The sequence below is a fragment of the Salmo salar genome, chromosome 04 (genome assembly GCF_965601325.2).
Source record: "Salmo salar chromosome 04, fSalSal1, whole genome shotgun sequence".
Classification (NCBI taxonomy): Eukaryota; Metazoa; Chordata; class Actinopteri; order Salmoniformes; family Salmonidae; genus Salmo; species Salmo salar.
The window spans coordinates 24700932-24719319 of record NC_138294.1 but is presented as its reverse complement, the minus strand read 5'-3'; the positions used below and the strand labels follow the sequence as shown (position 1 = coordinate 24719319).

Sequence of the window (18388 nt, the reverse complement as noted above, 5' to 3'; positions counted from 1 at the left end):
CATATGTAGTCTCAAGCTGGGTACAAAAGTATGTGGATACTGTTAAATTGGTGAAGGTAGCTCGAAGTAGACTTGTGATGATTTTCTGTTATTCTTCTGCCGAGAGGGAGCAGGTGCTTCACGTCACAGGCCTCGGGAAAAGACCTGTGACATGAAAGGAGTGATTACTGGGGTGGCGTTGAGGTGGAGAAACTGAAATTGAAGATTCCCTGTGTCTGTGATGCCCGCCATTTGGTGCGACGCAGACCCGGTGGCGAGCGTGGTGAAACTGAGAAGACACGGTCTGTCCTTTTGAGTTTTGAAGCAGTCTTTACCTGATAGTCATTTTAGGACATGTCAGTTGTCCCGTGAGAGCTCTAGTGCCGAACCCACTAAGGTGTTTCAGATGCCAAACTTATGGTCATGTTTCAGCAGTGTGTAGGACAATGGAATGTGTAGTATCGGTGGAAAAAACGGTGTCAACTGTTGCTGGGGATCAGAAGTGCCCGGTGCCTAGAGAGACCGGTTGTCAGGGTCAGAGTAGAACAGAAGGTATCATATGCTGAGGCAGTGAAGAGATTAGTGGATGATGGGTCAAGTGTGAGTAGTAGGCCAATACATAGTGATATGAATTTGTGCTTTGGTAAGTTTGGCTTCTTAGCGTTCATTGCCATGGTTATCAACTGTGCCACAGTAATGGCACGTAAATCACAGAAAATAGATGTTATGGTGGCAGCTGCAGAGAAGTACTTGGGTGTACAAGGTTTTACAGCAAAAGAGACAAGGTGTGTTAAATGAGTCATGTCCTCCCCAGGCCGTTGGCCTGTTGTAGGATCAGTTGGGGTCAAAGTAGTGAAATGGGGTGGTGTTTATTTAATTTTTTATTAAATAATATATAGGTGTAGTGTTAGTTGGTGGTGCATTAAAATGTACCCTTTTTAATTTTTGTATCACAAAATATAACGTGGTCGACCACACTCTCCCGTACAGTAGGTGGCGGCATGCACAAACAAAATGTGGAACGCCGTGATAACAAAGAAGACCAAGAACCATTTCCACGTCAGCTTTTTTATTGTTATTTAGACGTTCAATAACACATACTTAAACCATGTAGTCTTTAATTCACGTTGGAGACAAGACTTGGTTGATATATGTTATCTAGGTAAAACTAGCTAGCTGCTAACAATGGCTAACTGTGTGGGTTTTCACACTCAAATAGCCTCAATCATGGAGGTTCTAGCGAATGCAGCCGTGGCTGAGATCTGTAAACTCGTAGACGACGACTATGCAGTGGTTCGTTTGGAAATAACTCAAAGCCAGAAAGAAAACAGGTCATTGCGGAGGAAACTACAGCTACTGGAACTGAAGGTGGCACGAGAGCGCGCAGAGAGGACAATACGAGAGCGCGTCTTCGCCAGTCGTCCCAGTAGTGTCAAGATCCTCGACCGATACAGAGGAATGGCAAGAGGTACATTTTGCAGGCCGATGCGGCACGGCCTGTCGCGGTTCTTCTCAGTGCCTGTCGACCCGTTCGCCTCTGCACATATATTGAGGTGTTACCCAGATGTGGGTCTTGGTCAGTTTTTGGATAGTATGCAATAATTCTCCTGATTTACTTAGCTATCTTGTGCAAAGAAGAGCCAATATCATAGTGTAGGTATTGTACAGTCATTGCATCTCAAACCATAGAGATCCTATTGTGCTCACCGTGTGTTGGCACGCCCCCTGTAATCCTATTGGCCACTGTTGTTCATGGTAATTTCATATATCGTGGGCATACGTCTGGTAATTGTCTTCATTTTTGATGGTTAACGAAACGGGATTGAAGCACTGCTTATCTTGTGCCAAAGCTAAGCATTCTAACACATACTAACGAACTGGTATACCCGTAGCTAGTTGCTACTAAACTCACACAGCACAGTGTGAATATCTTACTTGTGGAAGGTAATAAACAGCATCAACAAGCGTATTCTTTGTTGTGGCATCATTGTAACCCACGCATCATATAAAAGATGACCCACAACAAAATTCTAACCAGATTCTTGATTTACTGCATTTCCAATTATTTACTTACTGTGATGCATGGAACATAATACATCAATCTATAAATAGTATATCAATAAGTTATGAGAAGGGTTACCTTACGTCCTTGCCAATTCTAGACAGTGTCTATAGTGTACAATATACCATTGTATTGACTGTAGCTAACCTAAACCCCCCCCCCCCAATCAATCTCTCAGGTGAAGGACATCTTACTGGAGGCCACAGGAGCTTTGTGAAGCCAGCGGGACACAATTCATGGAGAGATGACCAACCAATCACTGTTGATGAGGGGAGTGGAACCTCAACCCAGCACGTTATCGTGATAGAGGTTAGTGTAACAGTATTACATCAAAATTACAGTACATCAAATGTGAGACTTCCCTATGACATTGTTATTCAATAACCTCCTCTCTTCTTGTGTCAGTCTGCAGATGGAGAGGCTGCAGGTCCTGGGGTCAAACAGGAAAGGTCTGAAGGAGAGGTGGGCCCACGGCACAGCAGAGACATCCAGACTGGAGCGGCAGGAGAGCCCTCTGTAGCCACGGAGGACACCGCCCCAGCACCTCCCAGGACCCAACGCAGCGTCACGGAGGTCAGTGGAACGCCGAACACTGTCCTCAAGTCAGAGACAGACACAGAGACTTTAACTTTAACACACAGGCTCTTACACACAGGATCTGACCACAGATCAGACCCAGAGAGACTGTGCCTGGGGAGACTGGGCTGTCTTCCTGCTCCCGGCTTGGAGTATTTACCGGTATTTCAACAGAGCCAGAGGATGGTTCATACCTGTGGGGATGGCTATGTTGATGCGTTAAACACTGGTGGTGATGATCCATCTTGTTCTTACACTACAGAGATGGACCCTGTCAACATGTCCTTGGGTTTAGAGACCCAGACTGATCTGTCTAGAGGGGACTGGAAACAGTACAGTAGTAGTATATACACTGAAGGGTGCCTAGATAAGAAAGGGGAGGTTATAGTGGTAGATGAGGTGACTGTGAAAGTGGAGGGCGACGTTCCTCCCACATGGAATGCAGAAAGTCACCTAGGAGATGCACACTCACAGGGCAGAGATTTATTAGATTACAGGGGAAGCTTAGAGACTAATCTAAATATTGCCACCCACTCCTCTTTACATGCGTTCAGGGATCGCGACCCAGTGTCTCCATCGATGGGGCCTTCCGATTCACATGGCAGCGTCCGTTTCGATCAGGTATTGAACTTAAACGACAGGGATAGAGCCCAGACTCAGGGAGGGGGAGCCACATCCGGCAATAGTAAAGAGAAACGGTTCTTCTGCATGTTCTGCAACAAAGGCTTCAGCTGCCCCCAGAAGGTGGAGCTCCACCAGAGGGTCCACACAGGGGTGAAATGCTTCAGCTGTACCCAGTGTCACATGCGCTTTGTCCATGCTGGTGACCTGAAGAGGCATCAGAGGGTCCACACAGGGGAGAAACCCTACAGCTGCCCACAGTGTGAGAAGAGGTTCTCCCGCCAGGACCACCTGAAGATGCACCTGAAGGTCCACACAGGAGAGAGGCCATTCGCCTGTACGCACTGCGGGAAGAGGTTCTCAGAAAAGAGATGCCTCAGGATACACCAGCAGAAAAAACATTCCACTCTATAACATCGAAAGTAACCATTCCACTCGATAGCTTCTCACATTTATATCAAACCCTGCATTTAAGACAAATATGAATTTTTGTCAGCAGAAAAGATCAACAGATGCATTTGGAATAACAAGAGTAACAGATTCCAGTGTTGAATATTCCTGGGTAGAATATTGCATCCAGACATTCATTGTGTGATATATAAAGAATATATAATCCTAAAAAGTCTGTTACATATTGTGTTTGTACTGTGTAGGATATATGATGTTCACAAAATTTCCCAAGACACCTTTTATGAGAAAATTAATGCAGTTTATCAAGTTCATGCTGACTTTTCTGTTGAGGCGTGTATGTGTGGTTTTCATATGGTGTATTTAACACTTGTTTATGTTTAATAAACACAAAATGGGACTTTATTCTAAAGACTCTATAATAACAAACCTAATGCAATGATAAATCTTAGCGCTGGCGGTAACGCAATAGGTCCAGGGTTGTCTAAAATATGTTTGCTATTTTCACAGCGATAATTGTGCGTGCAGTAGCTAGCTGGTGGTGGCGCAAAAGGGCTGAGTTTTGATGAATAAATAAGTTGTAGGAGTGTCAAGGTTTGACCCCTCACTTGGCCAATCAGAACATGCTCCATGGCTAAATACTGTATACCGTTGTGTATTTACGGTCTTTTATGTATTGCCTTATCGTCAACTCCGATTGATTTTATTTGTCGGTAAAAAAATACATATACACACACAGTACAAATATTTTTTTAAATGTTACTGGGATTGCACAATCAAGTCTGGGACTTATTTGCATTATAGTCCCATTTTAAATAAAAAATACATATACAATAACATAGATACCAACACATTAGAGATACAGACAAAAAAGAGTTACTCATTAGCCAGCTTTTGACATTTAAAAAAAAAAAGTGGTTATGATTGGTATGGCTGAGTTGCCGTGGTAGTTTGTTCCATTCAACATCGCCAGTATATACAAATGTGTTCTTACCAGATAGAATATTTAACAATGAATATTAGTCTCTGGCTACTTGGATAGGTTCCTGGGGGCTGAGTCTGGGATAATGTTGTGGACCAGACCAAGTTGAATTAATACTACTCTTTTTGTTCCCCACAGATAGCCAGCCTAGCTGCTTAAAATGCTCGACTGCCAGATGAGGGGGGGGGGGGGGGTTAAAAACCCCTAGAGTTGATGTCCGCGCCCGCGTGGAAATTAAATTAGCATAAAAAAAAATCCCCATCAAAATGTGTTTAAGTTAGAGACGTCGTATTTATAGTGTATGGGCTGCGTCGCAATCCACCGCATCTGCCAATGGCAGCCTTCCGTATCTGCGGTGGAAGGTGGCTGAGCAACAGCGGTGTTTCTTAGACCATGAGACATCTCTCAAATCGGTTTTCTCACAAAAACGTCTGTAGTGTCCAAACCTGACCATAACCAGACACTCCAGTACAATCAGGTGTAGCTTCTCAACCAAATTTGTGGCAACTGTTGTGAAAAAGGTATTGAAACTATCAGCTACCACTGCCTTGTCAAATTGTATTTCCTCATTGACCTCCAGGCCAACGCTTTTACAATTTGCATTCTTCCCATCACTATGTTTAGTGACTGCCACAACTTCCTATTTTCACAAATTTTACCTCATCTGACTAGATGTTTTCCTTAGGGTTGTGTGTATTGAGAGCCTCTTCATCTTCGGTACTGTTATATTCTTGAAAATAAGTATTTCTTGATTTAATGGCCTCTGATTTCCTGATTCATTCAAGGTTCAGTTCTTTAATTCTAACAGTTTTCCATGGAGGCAAAGTATCCACAATGCTTAAGAAACATTTGTTCAAATAGTTCCATCCTGTTTATTTTTAACAAAACCACAAAAAAAAAATCTTAATTTTAGTTTTTCACATTTTATAATCCATATCTAGACATGTAAGTACCGGGTCCCAGTTAACTTCACTCAATTGGTCAATAAATGCATGTTTCAGAGATCTCACAGTTATTGTGTCATAACAGTTAGAGATTTGTTCAGTAAATTATAGAATGATCACCAATCCCATAGGGAATGACACGACTTTGAGAAATCTTAGATTTATCAGACACCAAGATCAAATCTATGAATGTTTGGGTGTGGGCTCGTTTTTATCAGTTGATGCAAATCAAATATCCTGCAAAAATTCCTGAAGGCTTTAAATAACTGTTATATCCAATGTTCCAATATAGCCTAGTTTGTTAAGTAGCTTACAGAAATGAAATAACAAAATCTAGGCCTAACCCATCTTTGCAGTCTAAGTAATGCATGGCTTGCACCTTCAGAAAGTATTCATACCCATCATCTTTTCACGTGTCTATTTTCAAAGGATAAAGCTAAGAACATTAACTTCATAGTTAAGAACACTTTAACAATATGGAAGAAAGTGGAACGTATTCTACAAGAATCAATATCACTCACTAACTACTCTATGGAACAATCATTGTATAGCTTTTCACATTACACAAAATGGAAAGGTCAAATGCTGTATTATCTAAATGTTGAAAGTGCGTCGGCAACGGAGAGAAACAAAATGGTGCAGTTTGAGGCCATGTGGCAGAGAGTGATGTGTGCACTGGAGATGGGGGTATGAGCAGGTGGGTCTGGGTAGGGGTGATGTGGATGTTTGTGGGCATCTGTATGTTGTCGTTTGCATGTGGGTGTTTTGTATTGTAAAAATGTCTTACAAAAAAACAAATATTAATACCCCTTGACTTATTCCACATTTAGTTGTGTTACAGCCTGAATTCAAAATGAATTCGATTTTTCTCACCTACACAGAATACCCCACAATGACAAAGTGAAAACATGTTTTTTGAAATTTTAGCAAATGTATTGAAAATGAAATACAGAAATCAAATGTACATAAGTATTCACACCCAGCCTTCAGCTACCCTCAGCCCCTCATCTATCTCTGAACACCATCCAGTCCCAGCCCCTCTCATCTATCTCTGAATACCATCCAGTCCCAGCCCCTCTCATCTATCTCTGAATACCATCCAGTCCCAGCCCCTCTCTTCTATCTCTGAACACCGTCCAGTCCCAGCCCCTCCCATCTATCTCTGAACACCGTCCAGTCCCAGCCCCTCCCATCTATCTCTGAACACCGTCCAGTCCCAGCCCCTCCCATCTATCTCTGAACACCGTCCAGTCCCAGCCCCTCCCATCTATCTCTGAACACCGTCCAGTCCCAGCCCCTCCCATCTATCTCTGAATACCATCCAGTCCCAGCCCCTCCCATCTATCTCTGAATACCATCCAGTCCCAGCCCCTCCCATCTATCTCTGAATACCATCCAGTCCCAGCCCCTCCCATCTATCTCTGAACACCATCCAGTTTTGATGTCTAGCTGCCATATTTTTCCACTGTGCTGTGATGTTTTCCAAAAGTTCTGAAACTTTCAATTCTCAGTTTCTACATATTGTAAATTAAACACCTTTGCTAAGAGTATTATTGATCGATTGACTGACTTATCAAATCACCCAGCAGTGCTATTTGACGAGTAAGCTCCAAGTAAATGTAGCATTTTTTTCAGCCATTCCTGAACCTGCAACCAGCTACTGGGCAGTACCAAAATTGAGTGATCTAATGATTCTGTCTCTTCGCAGCAAAATCTGCAGAGCTGGAATGGTTGTATCCCCCATATATATAACATTCTATTGGTTGCAAAGTTTTAAATCCGGCTTCGTTTTGTGTATCAGTTCATAAACCATGTGCCATGGAATCGGTACATCGAAAATAGTTGGGAGGAGATTTTGCAGCCTGTATGGTGCAGCTTTACATTTTTAGGTCCTTAAATGAAACTGGTATACTTTTTTATATATCACAATTTTCTTTAACCACTTTTGGTCCTTACTTTCTCCCCTTTCTACTTGCCTCCTCCATTTTTGCGGTAATGCTGCAATCAGTTGGTTGTAATTTTGGATAGAGCAGACATTTCCATATATTTATGTAAACTGCATGTGTGACAACTCTACCAGTCCTATTAATGATGTAATTTACAAAGATTATACAGTTTATAAACATTTTCCGTTTTTGTTTTAATCAATTAGTATATTTGATTTTTTACCATAATAAACTATATATACAAATGTATGTGGACACCCCTTCAAATTAGTGGATTCAGCTATTTCGTCCACACCCGTTGCTTACAGGTGTATAAAATCGAGCACACAGCCATGCAATCTCCATTGACAAACATTGGCAGTAGAATGGCCTTCCTGAAGAGCTCAGTGACTTTCAACATGGCACCATCACAGGATGTCACCTTTCCAACAAGGCAGTCAAATTTCTGCCCTGCAAGAGCTACCCCGGTCAACTGTAAGTGCTGTTAGTGTGAAGTAGAAACGTCTAGGAGCAACAATGGCGCAGCCACAAAGTGGTAGGCCACACAAGCACACAGAAGGGGACCGCCAAGTGCCGAAGGGCGTAGCGTTTAAAAATCGTCTGTTCTCGGTTGCAACACTCACTACAGAGTTCCAAACTCCCTCTGGAAGCACCGTCAGCACAATAACTGTTCATTGGGAGCATCATGAAATGGGTTTCCATGGCCGAGCAACCGCACACAAGCCTAAGATCACCATTCGCAATGCCAAGCGTCAGCTGTAGTGGTGTAAAACCTGCCGCCATTGGACTCTGGAGCAGTGGAAATGCGTTCTCTGGAGTGATGAATCACACTTCACCATCTGGCAGTCCGATGGATGAATCTGGGTTTGGCGGATGCCAGGAGAACGCTACTTGCACCAATGTATAGTGCCAAATGTGAAGTTAGGAGGAGGATTAATGGTCTGGGGCTGTTTATCATGGTTCCAGCGAAGCCTCTTAGTTCCAGTGAAGGGAAATCTTAACGCTACAGCATACAATGACATTCTAGACAATTCTTTGCTTCCAACTTTGTGGCAACAGTTTGGGGAAGGCCCTTTCCTGTTTCAACATGACAATGCCCACGTGCACAATGCGAGGTGCATACATCAATAGTTTGTTGAGATCGGTGTGGAAGACCTTGACTGGCTTTAACCCATTTCATTAGAGATTCTCCTAAATTAAAATAGTCCAGGCATTTATATATAAATTCCAGTCGTACTTTATCAAATGCCTTTTCCCCGATTTTTCATAGTGTTCTATTGTTTCCAGTACTTGTCTTACAGTGCATTTGGAAAGTATTCAGACCCCTTGATTTTTTTCACATTTTGTTACGTTACAGCCTTATTCTAAAATCGATTAAATCGTTTTTTTCCCCTCATCAACCTGCACACAATACCCCATAATGACAAAGCGAAAACAGGTTTTTAGATGTTTTTGCACATATATTAAAAATGTAAAACCGATACCTTATTACATAAGTATTCAGACCCTTTGCTATGAGACTCATTTGAGCTCAGGTGCATCCTGTTTCCATTGATCATCCTTGAGATGTTTCTACAACTTCATTGGATTCCACCTGTGGTAAATTCAATTGATTGGACATGATTTGGAATGGCACACACCTGTCTATATAAGGTTCCACAGTTGATATGGCTTGGTTTTTGCTCTGACATGCACTGAGGTCGAAGGAATTGTCCGTAGAGCTCCGAGACAGGATTTTGTCAAGACACAGATCTGGGGAAAGGTACCAAAAAATGTCTGCAGCATTGACGGTCCAAGAACACAGTGGCCTCCATTATTCTTAAATGAAAGAAGTTTAGAACAACCAAGGCTCTTCCTAGAGCTGGCTTCCCGGCAAAACTGGGCAATCGGGGGAGAAAGGCCTTGGTCAGGGTGGTGACCAAGAACCCAATGGTCACTGACAGAGCTCTAGAGTTCCTCTGGGGAGATGGGAGAATCTTCCAGAAGGACAACGATCTCTGCAGCACTTCACCAATCAGGCCTTTATGGTAGAGTGGCCAGAAGGAAGCCGCTCCTCAGTAATGAGAAACAAGATTCTCTGGTCTGATGAAACCAATATTGAACTCTTTGACCTCAATGTCAACCGTCACGTCTGGAGGAAACCTGGCACCATCCCCACGGTGAAGCATGGTGGTGGCAGCATGCTGTGGGGATGTTTTTCAGAGGCAGGGACTGGGAGACTAGTCAGGATTGAGGGGAGAGATGAATGAAGCAGAGTACAGAGAGATCCTTGATGAAAACCTGCTCCAGACTTGGGCGAAGGTTCTCCTTTTAACAGGACAATAACCCTAAGCACACAACCAAGACCATGCAGGAGTGGCTTCGGGACAAGTCTTTGAATGTCCTTGAGTGGCCCAGCCAGAATCCGGACTTCAACCCGATCTCTGGAGAGACCTGAAAATAGCTGTGCAGCGATGCATACAACCTTAACAGCTTGAGAGGATCTGCAGAGAAGAATGGGAGAAACTCCCCAAATACAGGTGTGCAAAGCTTGTAGTGTCATAACCAGGAAGACTCGAGGCTGTAATCACTGCCAAAGGTGATTCAACAAAGAAAAAAGGGTCTGAATACTTATGTAAATGTGATCCGTTTTTTTAATGTTTTATTTCTAAAAACCCGTTTTTGCTTTGTTATTGTATGTAGATTGATCAGGAGGAAAAATACATTTTAATCCATTTTAGAATAAGGCTATAAAGTAACAAAATGTGAAGAAAGTCATGGGGTCTGAATACTTTCCAAATGCTCTGTATATTATTTCCATTTTGTTGTCCATGTAAAACACCTGTCTAATTAGGATGAATAATATCCTACAATACCTTTAATTCTATGCGCTATGGATTTGCTAGGATTTTGTGATTACAACACTGGAGTGTAAGGGGTCTCCAGTTTTTTAGGTGGACTCAATCTTTATATTCACCATCTGGGTCCTGTTTCAGTAATAGTTAAATAAGACCTTCTTGCAGAGTATCTGGTAGTCTTTATATGAGTGGTTAAAACAACATGTTAATAATGGACCTTGGAGTAAATACATTTTTGGGGGATATACTTCAACTGGTATGTCATCCAGCCATGGAGTTTTCCCAGACTTGAGACTTTAATTGCATCTAGAATTTCCTCCTCTAATTAGGCCTTCACATTAGTCTTTCTGTATAACTGTTCATTTTATACTATTAATAGAAAACAAATCTTACAATTAACTTCCTTTAGTGGAAATGGAGGAGACTGAAATGGAAACATATGCTTAAAGTACTTTGCTTCCTCTTAAAATATTGTTTGGTGAGTCATTGAGGATGTTATTTGTAACAAGTTTCTATAAAACATTTTTGGTAGCATTTCAATGTTATTTGGTGCATTCTTCCCGATATTCCATCCAGTTCGATTTATTTTTACAATATATTACACTTGGTCTTTCTTGAATACGTACCTCCATTTATTTTAGTTTTTCCTCTAACTTACTCTGAGCCTCTGGTACTGTTTTTATAGCTATCTATCTGTACTGTTAGTTCCTCTATTTCCTTTTTCAGATTAACTCTTTTGACCTAAAATGTTTTTTGTTGAATTGCATGGCCTCTTAAGGCACATTTAAGTGTCCCATACAATAAGGGGATATGCTGTACCTATGTTATGAAGGAAAAAGTAAGTTCTTCTGTCTTGGTTAAAAATAATTTGTCATCCAGTAGGCTTAGTGTAGTGCTACAGCAAAAACCAAAACGTGCACTCTTTGGGGTCCAGATGACCGAGTTTGAGAACCATTGGATTAGGCTAAGATCAACATACTGTATGTTCTTGTATAAAACCACAATGGCACATTTCCTATTGCCACAGATGGCCCAATAACAACGTCCCTGAGTCCATATTCATCAACCATTTTCCCAATCTCTGGGCCAAAAGATTGCCTATCTGCCCCACAGTCATGCACAACTATTGTCCTAATAAGATTGAACATTTAGTCTCAATACATGTAATATGACGTCTCCATGTAAGCTTTTTATCAAACCATAGCCCCAAATACTTAAATTCTGTAACCCTTTTCAATCATTGTCCATATAATCAAACACTGACATCTTCCTTTGTCTTTTTGTTAGCAAACAAGATTTAGATACAGTTAACTTGAAACCCCATGATAAGGATCATTCCTCTACTGCTAAAACAACTCCTTGCCTTTTATCTATTACAGTGGCACCATCATCTGCATATAAGGCCGCCCCTATACCCTGTATCAACGTGAATAAGGTGGGACTAATGGTGCTACCCTGTGGAGTTCCATTTTCCACCTCATATTCTCTTTAACTCTGATCCTGACCTGGAAGGTTCGGTCAAACAAGAAATCCATTCTCCCACCTATACACACATTCAATTTAACCAGTAGCCCTTCCCTCCACATTGTATCAAATGCTTTTTCTATGTCAAAATATACAATTGACATCACTTCCTTCAGTGCCAAAGCTTTGGTCACTGCAGTACTAATTGTAACCAATACATGAAGGGTAGTCCTTATTTTTCTGAATCCACTCTGAGATGGACTTAATAGATCCCTATGTTCCAGATAATACAACAATCTACCCACAATCAACTTTTCCATTAATTTACAGAGATTTTATGTAAGTGCAATAGGTCTATAACTAGCAGGACTGGATGGATCTTTACCAGGCTTCAGCTGGCTTTCTTTTTACCCACAACATATTTATGTCCAGCATGATGGGTTTAAAAATAATGAAGTCATTCTATAGCTACAGTATAGGACTCAAATGTAGTGGGGATGTTGAAAGTGTGTTTATTATCTCTGTGTGTGTACGTACCTGAGGGAGTGTATGTCGTGATGCAGAATACACACTCTCTCTTCCAGGAGGAGGAGGGTCCAGAGGTGCTGCTGGTGAAGGAGGAGGGGTGTGAGGAGGGTCTGGGGAACCCTGAGGGGACCATGGTCATGGAGGGCAACCAGACTACACCACCTAAACCCACAGAGCAACCAACTGAGCAGCACAGGACCACACACAGTCTCATTGAGGTGAGCCCACTGTGAACTACTGGCTGAATAGTATTAGGTCAGGGCCTGTTTTCAAAAAGCAGTAGTGCTGATATAGGATCGGTTTTGCCTTTTAGATCATAATGAATAAGACTACATAGACAGGTAGGGAACTGATCCTTGATTAGCACTTATACTCTGGATACTGGCCCAGGTATTGATTATTTTTGCTTTAGCCTCTATGGGCTAGGTGGGACGCAGGCGTCCCACCCGTGGTGCACTCCATCAACAGCAGGTGCATTTCAAGAGTGGCAAATTTGAATCCAAATAAATGTCAAAATTCAAATTTTTCAAACATACAACTATTTTACACCCTTTGAAAGATAAACATCTCCTTAATCTAACCACGTTTTACGATTTCAAAAAGGTTTTACGGCGAAAGCATAAATTTAGAGTATGTTAGGACAGTACATTTACAAGAGTTGTGTGTAATGTTTTGTCAATTCAAAGACAGGGTCACCAAAACCATAAAACCAGCTAAAATGATGCACTAACCTTTTACAATCTCCATCAGATGACACTCCTAGGACATTATGTTAGACAATGCATGCATTTTTAGTTCTATCAAGTTCATATTTATATCCAAAAACAGCGTTTTACTATGGCATTGATGTTGAGGAAATCGTTTCCCTCCAATAACCGGCAGTCAAGTCAGCATCACAAATTAAATAATTAAAATTAGAAAACATTGGTAAAATATTATATTGTCATTTAAAGAATTATAGATTTACATCTCTTGAACGCAATCAACTTGCCAGATTTAAAAATAACCTTACTGGGAAATCACACTTTGCAATAATCTGAGCACTGCGCCCAGAAAAATACGCGTTGCGATACAGACTAGTCGTCATGTTGGGGAGATCTAAAATCGAAAATACTATGTAAATAATCCATTACCTTTGATTCTCTTCATCAGGTATCACAGGTCCATAACGAATGTAGTTTTGTTCAAAAAAGCTCATCATTTATGTCCAAAAATCTCCGTCTTGTTAGCACATGATCTAAGCCCGCCGGACTTCACTTCATGAACGAGGGGAAAAAAATATATTTACGTTCGTTCAAACATGTCAAACGTTGTATAGCATAAATCATTAGGGCCTTTTTTAACCAGAACATGAATAATATTCAAGGTGGACGAATGCATACTCTTTTATAACGTATTGGAACGAGGGTACCCAACATGAACTCGCGCGCCAGGTGTCTAATGGGCCATCATCGTTCCATGGCTCTTGTTCGGTCAGATCTCCCTCCAGAAGACTCAAAACACTTTGTAAAAGCTGGTGACATCTAGTGGAAGCAATAGGAAGTGCCAAAATATTCCTCAGCCCCTGTGTTTTTCAATGGCATAGGTTTAAAGGTAATACAACACATCAGGTATCCACTTCCTGTCAGAAAATGTCTCAGGGTTTTGCCTGCCAAATGAGTTCTGTTATACTCACAGACACCATTCAAACAGTTTTAGAAACTTTAGAGTGTTTTCTATCCATATATAATAAGTATATGCATATTCTAGTTACTGGGTAGGATTAGTAACCAGATTAAATCGGGTACATTTTTTTTATCCAGCCGTGCAAATACTGCCCCCTAGCCCTAACAGTGTGGGACCATGCCTTTCAATTATCACACCATTAAAGAGTGTCAAGTAATCAAATTAACTAACACATTTGCATAGTTTCAAATTAACTAACATGTTTGAATTGTACCCATATCAGTCCCTCATTGCCCAATCAGAAGATGCTCCATAGCAGGGTGCTCATATCATATTTCTTGATCCAACATCCTCTCACTCTGTATCTCTTACAGTCAGTAGACATGGAGGATGGGAAGCCTGATCTGCTGCTGGTCAAAGAGGAGACCATAGAAGATGGACCAGAGAACATTGATCTGCTGAATGGACTAAAGATGGGGGAGCAAGGTAAGGGAGAAATACATATAGCCTACATACAGTAATAGATCTTCAACAGGAATTTTCTTCATTCATAAAATGAAATCAATGCAACTTATGTTTACATACAAAAACACACATTAATGTATGACTTGACCAGGTAATTGACGACAACTCCATGTTTTTAAAGTCTATTTTCTAACCTCTTCCTCCAGGTGGTTGGCTGGAGGCTAACAGAGGAGACTGGGTGGCCATCTTGGATTCCCATACCCAGACGGGTGCAGCGAAGGGCCTGGAGGAGGACATCACTGAGCAAGCCAGAATCAGCCGTGACATAGTGGAGGTTAGTGGATGGGACAGTGTCTTCAACTCTGGGCTGGGGAACAACACTGTTAACCACAACCATAAACAGACAGTCGAACACAGAACAACGACCGAACAAAGTCTCCATGACAACAGACTGGCAGAGACCAGGGCGAGGCGTAGATTTGATCTACGTGGACGGGGAGGTATCCATATGCGGCGGGAGAGAACAGACACAGACTTGGCTAGCTATGCTCCGTCCTGCTACTATAGTTGTGATTCAGAGAGACTGATGACGCCTCAGGTTAACCCCCTAACAGTTGCTGCCTTCAGCCTGCCTTCTATAGGATCTATCAACTGGAACATGGACCCTGCAACAACAACACAGACACTGCCTGACCTTCGTCCTCCTCTCCTTATGTTAAACCAGACCTCAGACAATGTCAGTCCCTCAACAATAAATGGCTACACAAGCCCATTGACAAATGACAGTAGTAACGCTATCAGCAGATCTAATGGCAAAGATAAGCGCTTCTCGTGTTCATTCTGTGGGAAAGCCTTCAGTTTCCCCAAACAGGTGGAGATCCATAAGAGGATGCACACAGGGGAGAAACCATTTGGCTGTACCCAGTGTCAGATGCGCTTTGCTGAAGCTTGTCACCTGAAGAGGCACCAGAGGGTCCACACAGGGGAGAAACCATTCAGCTGCCACCTGTGCCGGGTCAGTTTCTCACACTCGTCCAGCCTGAAGAGGCACCAGAGGGTCCACACAGGGGAGAAACCAAATAGCTGCCCCCAGTGTGACAAAAGGTTCTCCCACCAGCACCATCTGAAGATGCACTTGCAGGTCCACACGGGAGAGAGGTCGTTCACCTGTACGCAATGAGTTTCTCAGAGAGGAGCTATCTCAGGAAAGACCAGCAGAAAATGCACATGGACCATGTATAGAGTAGAGTAACATGTTATGTAGTACTAGTTAGTTTGTTTGTAGTTCATTCTGTTGGTTTAGGATGTAGTAGGGAACTGGATGAGGTGAACTGAGGAAAGAATGAGTATGATGAGGCATGGTTGGTGTGATGGCGTCTGTAAAAATACTTCTCTGATGAAAAGTGACAACCTTGTCCTGTTATAATGCGGAAATGATAGTGCCTTAATTCATGTTTACTTGACATGAAGATGTGTAATGTAATGTTGAACCTTTTCCGAAGTATTCTCAAATAAATGTTCTCAAAGCGAGGGTACCAAATGTACAGGAAGGCAGAGGCTACGAATATGGAGTTTTCATCCCCGCTTCACACCTCTTGAAATGTCTTTCTCAAATCTAAGGATCCAAATCACATTCTGCGCATGTGTTATTTACTCATGTTCACGTTTCTCTATTTACTCACCCTCTTCTGGACCCAAAACCAATTTGATCGATATGATAACGTAGCCGGTCTCTGCCTCATATGTCTGCGATTTGAATGAACGTTCCAAAAATATGTATGAAGGCTACAACTTTCTCTGTCTGGTGTAACGGATATTGCCGTAGCAATAGTCTCAAACAAGACTGTCTACACATTGCATTGGAACAAAACAATTTGCATTTGATGTGATGATATGATCTTTATAGTTATGCTGCCATATAGCCAGGAGTCTGTCTCCTGTTTAGCCGTTGTTTGTAATGATGATGATGAAAAAAGAACATTGCTAGACGACTGTTAAAGACAAATAACTGTTTTGTGTACAAGCGGCAGTGGAGTCACAGTGACTCAGCACTGAGCAGCAACTGAAAAGAGAAGGCTAGTAGATCCCGCATGCGCAGAAATCTCTGTATTTTTAGCAACAGCACGTTGGGTTCCAGAAAATCTGGAAACGCAGCCACTTGGTTACAGAAAAGAGTAGTGTTACCATATTGAGAAACGTTATTCAACTCTTCATCTATTGTTTTGTGCAGTAAAAGTACTGTACTTCATGTTATGCACGTGTATGACCATTTTGTTGAAATTAAATACAACATTTACTCTGTACTGACTGACTTGGTTATTTTTGTATCATTGCAGGGTCTAAGTTTCCCTTATCTCAACCGAACCAAAACATTATACTTCATTATTGAATAAACAGTTATGGATTTTTTTTTTTTTTACTCCAATGGCTCTGTATTATTAGATACTTGAATCAGTGTTAGAGATGGGCTTGACTGTGATTAAAAACATTTTGTTTCTGTGTGTATAGCAAAGAGTTTCTTATATCATTGCAGTCAATGAGGACCTGCTGAAATCTGGTGTTGCTGGCGGTAGTGACTGGACCTCTGAAGCGTCTGGTCACAAACCCTGGCTCTGGATCAGGACCCTGGATCAGGAGCCTTCACTCTTCCTTCCCGAGTAGGAACCAGGACCGAACCACGAGGGACAAAAACTCCTCCACCACCACACAGAACACAACCAGTGGACAGGTGGACTGAACAACCTCAGTCCTGGGATCGAGGCTGCAATCAGGGATCTAGTCTGCAGCCCAGACCCTTCTCTTCACAGTCTCAGTGCAGGGATAAAGCAGGGCCTGGGGCTGATGGAGAGATTCTCCTGTTCCTATGATACAAACACCACAGTGTCAATGATGAACAGAGCAGGTCACCCTGGGCTTCAGCCTTCACAGAGAGTGGTGGGAGACCGCCCTGGTGGTAGTCTAATAGGAAGTCTGTCTTCTCCTTTAGGATCTCATCTTTAATATAGATCCTTTCTGTTCAGTGTAAACACAAGTGGTCTGAGTATAGAAAGCCATGAGGCGAGGAAGATGGCGGAAACTATTGTTTTGTTTGAAACTGCTGGTGAGTGAAGATGACATTAAGATTGAGTGGGTTTCAGTGGCGAAAAACAAAGGAAACAACAGGAGTAAAATTGTCGTGGAAACCCCTAGACTTGTCTTTAGTCTGAGTGAGTGTTTTGGAGATCCTGTTTAAGTCTTGATAGATGTCCTGGAATGTGTTGGGTGAAGTGGCTTCAGAGTCACAAGAAGTGGGTTTATTTCGATTTTTTTGTGTGTCTGCCGGAGTAGAAGAGGTGTACATTGTGCCTCAAGAAGATATGAGTGGGATGTTTTGTGTATGGATCTTCAAAGCAGAGCGCCTATCAACAGGGTTATATCTGGGGTGGCGCATAGTGTGTGCTGATTTTATACCTGAGGAAGTAGGTGGAGTTGTTGGTGCAGGTTGACAGACCCATATGGTAGATTAAGTAAAGAAATTCACTTCATCTAGTTTCTCCCTTCTCATGTAAAGTTGGGCTATGTGAGATACCCTTTAAGAGCCTACATGCACAAACCCCATCAGTGCCATAAATGCTAAATATTTGGTGTCAAGCGTATGCAGACGGGAAGAGTATCGAATGCCAATACCTGGATTGCCCTGTTAGAGTGAAGGAGACAGAAGTGGCAAAAGTAAGGGCTGTCCAGCGTGTCTCCTACCTGGCGGTGGTGAGAAGAGTTGAAGGAACGAGTAGAGCTGTAGATGCAATGGTAGTAGAGCCTGCATCATTGAATGTGTGTGTAAAAAGGTGTGCTTTGTTGCATTTATTGCAGTGGTCATTAACTGCACAGCACAAACGGAGAAGAAATCAGATTAAATTGGCATCATTGTAAGT

The 18388-nt window shown here is 42.1% G+C and overlaps 1 protein-coding gene across 1 annotated transcript; it reads left to right on the top strand.

The window, feature by feature from the left end:
- Positions 1–1007: 1007 nt before the first annotated feature.
- On the top strand, positions 1008–16780 carry LOC106602413 (uncharacterized). The gene is made up of 6 exons (XM_014195036.3): positions 1008–1447; positions 2220–2350; positions 2447–2614; positions 12404–12565; positions 14387–14498; positions 14684–16780. The coding sequence occupies exons 1-6, from the start codon at positions 1165–1167 to the stop codon at positions 15655–15657; spliced, it is 1830 nt and encodes a 609-aa protein (XP_014050511.2). The 5' UTR covers positions 1008–1164; the 3' UTR covers positions 15658–16780.
- Positions 16781–18388: the final 1608 nt, after the last annotated feature.